Here is an 8,728-nt window from a genome sequence, read left to right on the forward strand (position 1 = left end):
TGGACTATAAAGAAAGCTGAGTGCCGAAGAATCGATGCTTTTGAACTGTGGTGTTGGAGAAGACTCTTGAGAGTCTGTTGGACTGCAAGGAGATCCAACCAGTCCATCCTAAAGGAAATTAGTCCTGAATATTCATTGGAAGGACTGATGTTGAATCTGAAACTCCAATACTTTGGCCACCTGATGCGAAGAGCTGACTCATTTGAAAAGACCCTGATGCTGGAAAGATTGAGGGCAGGAGGAGAAGGGGACCACAGAGGATGAGATGGTTGGATGGCAATCACCAACTCAATGGACATGAATTTGGGCAGGCTCTGGGAGTTGGTGGTGGACAGAGAGGCCTGATATGCTGCAGTTCATGAGGTCACAAAGGGTTGGACATGACTGAGTGACTGAACTGAACTGAACTGATTATCCATTGCAGACCTTAATGTCATTTCTAATTTTTCTTTTGGAAATTTTTTTCATTAATGCCCCTTGTAACTTAACTGTGAACTTATCTAGTTCCAATATCCTAAGAAAATTTTCCTTTTTTATTGAAGCATAGTTGATAGTTTTGTGTGTTTTAAGTATACAGTAAAGTGGTTAAAAGTGAAAGTGAAGTCACTCAGTTTTGTCCGAATCTTTGCGACCCCATGGACTGTAGCCCACCAGGATCCTAGGTCCATGGAATTTTCCAGGTAAGAGTACTGGAGTGGGTTGCCATTTCCTTCTCCAGGGGATCTTCCTGACCCAGGGATTGAACCTGGGTCAATCTCCCACGTTGCAGGCAGACGCTTTACCGTTTGAGCCACAAGGGAAGCAAAGTGGTTAATTCATTATATATATATATATATATTTATATTTATATATGTAACTCTCTCTATATATATATTCTTTTTCAGATTCTTTTCCATTAGAAATTATTACAAGATATTAAGTACAGTTGGCTGTGCTATAGAATAGTTCCTTGCTATTTGTCTATTTTATATATAGTAGCATGTATATGTTTTTACTTGACTTGAGATTCTTAGTCATAAGTAGGGAAAATTTTGAAGTTTAGTTATCTGTCTCTAAAGTATCTTCTAAACAAATTGAATTTCTTTTCTCTTTATCAGTGCATTTTATTCATAGCCTCATCCATGATTTCATCAATTTTTTAAACCTTTGAAATTAGTTAATACAGAATAGCACTCAACACAATCTTCATAACATTTTTTTGATTACTAGTGAGAATTTTACTTTTTATAGGATTATCAGCTGTTAGGACATCTTCTGTGTCAGTAGTCTTATATTTTTTTCTCATTTTAAAATTGGTATACCACACTTATTTTCTTTATCTATCTGGAGGAACTAATTTCATAATAGAAATATTAGTCATCTGTCTGATATTTTATAACTTATTTTTCAGTGTGCTTTCAGTTTTTATTTTATTGTGCTTGTATTTCAATATAAGAGATCTCTATGTAGAAAGTGAAAATGAAGTTGCTTAGTCATGTCCGACTCTTTGCGAGCCAGTGGACTGTAGCCACCAGGTTCCTCTATCCATGGGATTTTCCAGGCAAGAGTATTTGAGTGTGTTGCCATTTCCTTCTCCAGGGGATCTTCCTGACTCAGGGATGGAACTTGGGTCTCCTGATTTGCAGGCAGACTCTTTACCATCTGAGCCACCAGGGAATCCCCATCTACATGTAGATATTTATACAAAACTAGATATAGGTAGCTCAGAGGTTAAAGCATCTGCCTGCAATGCAGGAGACCTGGGTTCGATCCCTGGGTCAGGAAGATCCCCTGGAGAAGGAAATGACAACCCACTCCAGTATTCTTTCTTGCCTGGAGAATCCCATGGACGGAGGAGCCTGGTGGGCTACAGTCCACGGGATCGCAAAGAGTCGGACACAACTGAGCGACTTCACTTTCACTTTCAGGAATATATCTGTATCTAAGTATAGTAAGAACTGAATATTGTGAATATATATTTCCTTACTCATTTGTTAATTAGAGATATTCTTTGAAAGAATTTTCTATCTTAAACATTTGCTTAAATGTTGTTTTTCTCCTTTTGGTTTGTTGCCCTTTTAGATGTTTAAATATCCTTTTGAAACTTTATTGAGTTTATGGTGAGAGGCAATAATCTATGTATTTACAAGTTTATCTGTTATGCCAACACCATTGACTGAATAATTCACCCTCTCCACATTGATGTGATTTGATTCTTCAATAGTCTCTTGAGGTCACTCTAAGTTTATTCTGGCCCTCTCCTTCCATTCTTTACATTAAGGCTTTTATAACTGTCTGAAAGCAGAGATATGATAAGCTGGAGCTGAATATCCCCACAGATTTTCTACTGCTCTTAGGGTAAAAAGCAAAATTCTTATCATGGATCCAAGATTTCATCCTGTTTGGCCTATTTCTCCAGCCTGATCTCAGTCATTCACATTCTTGCTTTTGTGTCTCAGGGCCTTTGCATATGGCCTTTCCAAAGTCTGGACTATTCTACTTACTTTCAGTGGTAACTCCTATTTTGAAGAGTCTGAATAAGCATGATGGTGATGTGTCACATTGTAATCATAGCCCTCTGATATTTCCTTCAAATTAGTTGTCAGAGATGTATCTATAATTGAAATTATTTAATATCAATATCTACCTGTATCTACCCATCTAGATCTAGCCTGTAAAGTTTCAAAAGTCAGAATTACTGTTTCACTTCAGAACTTGACATTGGACTTAGAATATAGTGAATATCATTAGTATATCAGTTACACTCATTAGTTGTGTTACTTGAAAAAATAAATGCATGATATTTTCATAATATATTAATGGCTTTTAGTGAAGATTTTTTCTTCATAAAATTGAATTTGATAAAAGCTTAAATCTGTTTCTTTAAATATTGACATTTGATAAATTCTTTGGATATTTTGTTTCTGAATTTTAGGTATCATCAGAAAAAGCCAATGTATGAAAGAAATGACTCTTCTGTGTCTGAATTTGTTCTCCTGGGACTTTCTACCTCTAGACCAGTGCAGCATTTCCTCCTTGCCTTCTCTACAGTGTTTTATGTCACAATTGTTTTGGGGAATCTCCTTGTTGTGTTTACAGTGACCTTTGACCCTCACCTACATTCCCCCATGTACCTCCTTCTAGCCAACCTCTCATCTATTGATTTGTGTCTTTCTACCTTAACAGTGCCTAAGATGATCTCTGACCTGTACTCTGGGCACAAAACCATATCCTTCCAGGGGTGTGTCATCCAGATATTTGTCCTTCACACGCTGGGTGGATCTGAGATGGTGCTGCTCACTGCCATGGCCTTTGACCGCTATGTGGCCATATGTAAGCCCCTGCACTACCTGACCCTCATGAGCCCACGGGTGTGCCTTTTGCTTCTGTGTGGTGCTTGGGCTATTGGCCTCATTCACTCAGTGGTCCAGTTAGCTTTTGTGATCCATTTGCCTTTCTGTGGTCCTAATGAAATCGACAGCTTTTACTGTGACCTTCCTTGGTTTATCAAACTTGCCTGTGTAGATTCCTACAGAATGGAATTCATGGTCACTGCCAACAGTGGGTTCATATCCATGGGTACTTTCTTCTTGTTGATCATCTCCTATGTTTTCATTCTGGTCACAATGTGGAAACGTTCTTCAGGTGGTTTGCACAAGGCCCTCTCTACTCTGTCAGCACACATCACTGTGGTGGTTTTGTTCTTTGGACCCTGCATCTTTGTTTACATGTGGCCATTTCCCACGGTGCCAGTGAATAAGTTTCTTGCCATTTTAGACTTTTTGGTTACACCCATCCTGAATCCTGCCATTTACACACTGAGGAACAAAGACATGAAGATGGCAATGAGGAGACTGAGTTGTCAGCTCTTGAGTTTGAAGATCTCTTAAGTAACTCATGGGTGCACAAGTTACTTCAGACAACTTCGTGTAATACAAATGGTTAAATAAATATACAAAATTTGGGGCTTTTTTTTCTGAAGTTAAGCTGGATTAAAACTCAGCATTCAAAAGACTATGATCATGACATCTGGTCCCATCACTTCATGGTGAAAAGGTGAAACAACGCAAACAGTGACAGACTTTATTTTCTTGGGCCCCAAAATTACTGTGGATGGTGACTGCAGCCATGAAATTAAAAGACATTTGCGCCTTGGAAGAAAAGCAATGTCCAACCAAGATGACATATTAAAAGCAGAGACATTACTTAGCCGACAGCAGTCCATCTAGTCAAAGCTATGGTTTTTCCAGTAGTCATGTATGGATAAGTCATGTATTGGCCCATAAAGAAAGCTGAGTGCCAAAGAATTGATGCTTTTGAACTGTGAGTTTGGAGAAGACCCTTGAGAGTCCCTTGGACTGCAAGGAGATCAAACCAGCCAGTCCTAAAGTAAATCAGTCTCCTGAATATTCATTGGAAGGATTGATGCTGAAGCTGAAGTTCCAATACTTTGGCCACCTGATGTGAAGAACTGACTAATTGAAAAAGACCTTGATTCTGGAAAAGATTGAAGACAGGAGGAGAAGGAGATGACAGAGGATGAGATGGTTGGAAGGCAACACTAACTCTATGGGCATGAGTTTGAGCATTCTCTGGGAGCTAGTGATGGACAGGGAAGCCTGGCATGTTGCAGTCCATGTGGTTGCAGAGTCAGCCATGACAGAGCGACTGAACTGAACTGAACTGACCATTTTATAATATTTAGACTAGACCATTGGTTATGAGGTTACATTCAATTATCTTGTTAAATCTCTAGATAATGATTTGTTTGTCAGCCAAATTGAAGTCCCAGGAAATATTTGGACAGTTTTGGAAAAGCAGTGATTATAGACTTAGTGTTTACTGAAAGTATGGCCTTACGCATCAGACTGCCTGTATTCAACTAATCAACTGAATTTTATTAATTCAATGAATTAATTAGCATAGAAATAATATATGCAAACTTTTCAGAAAACTATGAAATATCTCTTTTTTGATTTAAGTGCTGGATATGAATAATTACATTTATCTTTCTTTCTGAAAGACAAAAATATGTATGAGGGAATATTTATGGCCCAGAAATAAAAACAGAGGGTGAGAATTGGAGTAGAAGGAAAACAGAACATATACTATAATAGAGATTGACAGTAGGAAGGAAAACAAAAAGGAGAGTCTCACAAACAGTATATTTTATGAGTTTGAAATACACTTTATTGTTTGTCTCAATTCCAGTGGACTCAAATCATTCTCCAATTGACTTAGGACAGGGAAATTTATGTATGTGTTGGTATTTCACAGTTTTTGAAACTGTGACTTAATTTATCAATGAATATTCCTCAAACATCAGAATGTGTTGATCTGATCATGGACTAGATGTTATTATTAATATACAAAAACTATTCTTTCCAAATTGTTGCTGACTATTTTCTATAGTAACTCATCTTATCTAACTCTGCTGCTGCTACTGCTGCTAAGTCGCTTCAGTCGTGTCCGACTCTGTGCAACCCCATAGACGGCAGCCCACCAGGCAACTCTGTCCATGGGATTCTCCAGGCAAGAACACTGGAGTGGGTTGCCATTTCCTCCCCAATGCATGATAGTGAAAAGTCAAAGTGAAGTCGCTCGGTCGTGTCCGACTCTTAGCGACCCCAAGGACTGCAGCCCACCAGGCTCCTCCGTCCATGGGATTTTCCAGGCAAGAGTACTGGAGTGGGATGCAACTCTACTGTGTCTCAAAACATGGGTTTCAAATATGTGTTAGTGTGTATGGTCTGTGTAAATTATAAAACCTATTTAATTTATAGCCGGCTTTGACAACTAGAAGACTGAGTCAGGTTCACTGTGAAGCTATGAAAGGACCCTATGTCCTGAGTATTTGTGATCCACAATTCTTTCAGGATTATGCAATCAGTTTGTAATTTTATATTTTTCCTGTTCACGATTATTTCATTGTTTTGATTTATACTTTTAGTGGATTCTTGTTAGCTACATTAAATTAGGAAGTACAATATAAAGCCAGAACTCTGAGGAATTTGCCAAAAGTATTTGAAAGTAGCAGAAGAATGGAGAAGACTGAAGTTCTAAGTTCAAAAGTTCTGAAGGCAATACTGAATTACCTGAATCTGTCAGACTGAGGAGATAAAGATCTATTAGAATCATAAGCCAAACGTGGAAGGGTTATATCCATGGCACAGGATCAAACCTGAAGTGTATCAAGTCTTCTAAAAACTACAATGCAGATTTGAATAGAGTCAGTACTTGATTGGATTGAAGGCATTATGCCTTAACATTTTATGCCTCATAGAGGAAAAGAGTAGATTATTTCTGAAGAATTTATTATATCAGAGGTACATGATCTTTTATATACATGTATAAAATAGAAAAAAGTAACTATGGAATATGCAAGAAGTGAGAACATGTGATTGATAATTAGAAGGAAATGTGTAAAGAGAAGCAGACCAAATGTGGCTCAATTTGTGAAATCAGAAGAGAGCACAAAATAATTGATGTAGTTAAAAGAGACATTAAGAAGTTGAAAAATTGAAAAAATAATTATGCAGAGAAACAGAATATCTAAGAAAGAACCAATTGATTTTAGAAGTGAAAAAGAAATGTATAATATTATGAATTTAAGAAGGCTTAAAAATGGACTGAAGCCTGGCTTGGAGAATTTTGAGCATTACTTTACTAGCATGTGAGATTGATTGAGTGCAGTTGTGCAGTAGTTTGAGCATTCTTTGGCATTGCCTTTCTTTGGGATTGGAATGAAAACTGACCTTTTCCAGTCCTGTGGCCACTGCTGAGTTTTCCAAATTTGCTGGCATATTGAGTGCAGCACTTTCACAGCATCATCTTTCAGGATTTGAAATAGCTCAACTGGAATTCTATCACCTCCACTAGCTTTGTTTGTAGTGATGCTTTCTAAGGGCCACTTGACTTCACATTCCAGGATGTCTGGCTCTAGGTCCGGGATCACACCATCGTGATTATCTGGGTCATGAAGATCTTTTTTATACAGTTCTTCTGTGTATTCTTGCCACCTCTTCTTAATATCTTCTGCTTCTGTTAGGTCCATACCATTTCTGTCCTTTATCGAGCCCATTTTTGCATGAAATGTTCCCTTCTACTGCTACTGCTAAGTCGCTTCAGTCGTGTCCGACTCTGTGAGACCCCATAGACGGCAGCCCACCAGGCTCCCCTGTCCCTGGGATTCTCCAGGCAAGAATACTGGAGTGGATTGCCATTTCCTTCTCCAATGCATGAAGGTGAACAGTGAAAGTGAAGTAGCTCAGTCCTGTCTGACTCTGAGCGACCCCATGGGCTGCAGCCTACAGGGCTCCTCCATCCACGGGATTTTCCAGGCAAGAGTACTGGAGTGGGCTGCCATCGCCTTCTCCAAATGTTCCCTTGGTATCTCTAATTTTCTTGAAGAGATCTCTAGTCTTTCCCATTCTCTTGTTTTCCTCTATTTCTTGGCATTGATCGCTGAGGAAGTCTTTCTTATCTCTTATTGCTATTCTTTGGAACGCTGTATTCAGATGCTTATATCTTTCCTTTTCTCCCTTGCTTTTTGCTTCTCTTCTTTTCACAGCTATTTGTAAGGCCTTCCCAGGCAGCTGTTTTGCTTTTTTGTGTTTCTTTTCCATGGGGATGGTCTTGATCCCTGTCTCCTGTACAATGTCACAAACCTCAGTCCATAGTTCATCAGGCACTCTGTCTATCAAATCTAGTCCCTTAAATCTATTTCTCACTTCCACTGTATAATCATAAAGGATTTGATTTAGGTCATACCTGAATGGTCTAGTGGTTTTCCCTACTTTCTTCAATTTCTGTCTGAATTTGGTAATAAGGAGTTCATGATCTGAGCCACAGTCAGCTCCTGTTCTTGGTTTTGTTGACTGTATAGAGCTTCTCCATCTTTGGCTGCAAAGAATATAATCAATCTGATTTCGGTGTTGACAATCTGGTGATGTCCATGTGTAGAGTCTTCTCTTGTGTTGTTGGAAGAGGGTGTTTACTATGACCAGTGCATTTTCTTGGCAAAACTCTATTAGTCTTTGCCTGCTTCATTCTGTATTCCAAGGCCAAATTTGCCTGTTACTCCAGGTGTTTCTTGACTTCCTACTTTTGCATTCCAGTCCCCTATAATGAAAAAGACATCTTTTTGGGTTTTAGTTCTAAAAGGTCTTGTAGGTTTTCACAGAACTATTCAACTTTAGCTTCTTCAGCATTACTGGTTTGAGCATAGACTTGGATTACTGTGATATTGAATGGTTTGCCTTGGAAATGAACAGAGATCATTCTGTCATTTTTGAGATTGCATCCAAGTACTGCATTTCTGACTCTTTTACATCTAGTTCTGCTTTATTGACTATGCCAAAGCCTTTGACTGTGTAGATCACAATAAACTGTGGTAAATTCTGAAAGAGATGGGAATACCAGACCACTTGACATGCCTCTTGAGAAATCTGTATGCAGGTTAGGAAGCAACAGTTAGAACTGGACATGGAACAACAGACTGTTTCCAAATAGGAAAAGGAGTATGTGAAGGCTGTATATTGTCACCCTGCTTATTTAACTTATATGCAGAGTACATCATGAGAAACGCTGGACTGGAAGAAACACAAGTTGGAATCAAGATTGCTGGGAGAAATGTCAATAACCTCAGATATGAGATGACATGACTTTTATGGCAGAAAGTGAAGAGGAACTAAAAAACCTCTTGATGGAAGTGAAAGTGGAGAATGAAAAAGTTGGCTTAAAGCTCAAC

The 8,728-nt window shown here is 38.6% G+C and overlaps 1 protein-coding gene across 1 annotated transcript; it reads left to right on the top strand.

The window, feature by feature from the left end:
• The first annotated feature begins 2,933 nt into the window (after positions 1-2,933).
• LOC102274635 (olfactory receptor 4F6) lies at positions 2,934-3,869 on the top strand. The gene has a single exon (XM_005908860.2). The coding sequence runs from the start codon at positions 2,934-2,936 to the stop codon at positions 3,867-3,869; it is 936 nt and encodes a 311-aa protein (XP_005908922.2).
• The last annotated feature ends 4,859 nt before the right edge of the window (positions 3,870-8,728 follow it).

The sequence above is a fragment of the Bos mutus genome, chromosome 10 (genome assembly GCF_027580195.1).
Source record: "Bos mutus isolate GX-2022 chromosome 10, NWIPB_WYAK_1.1, whole genome shotgun sequence".
Lineage (NCBI taxonomy): Eukaryota > Metazoa > Chordata > Mammalia > Artiodactyla > Bovidae > Bos > Bos mutus.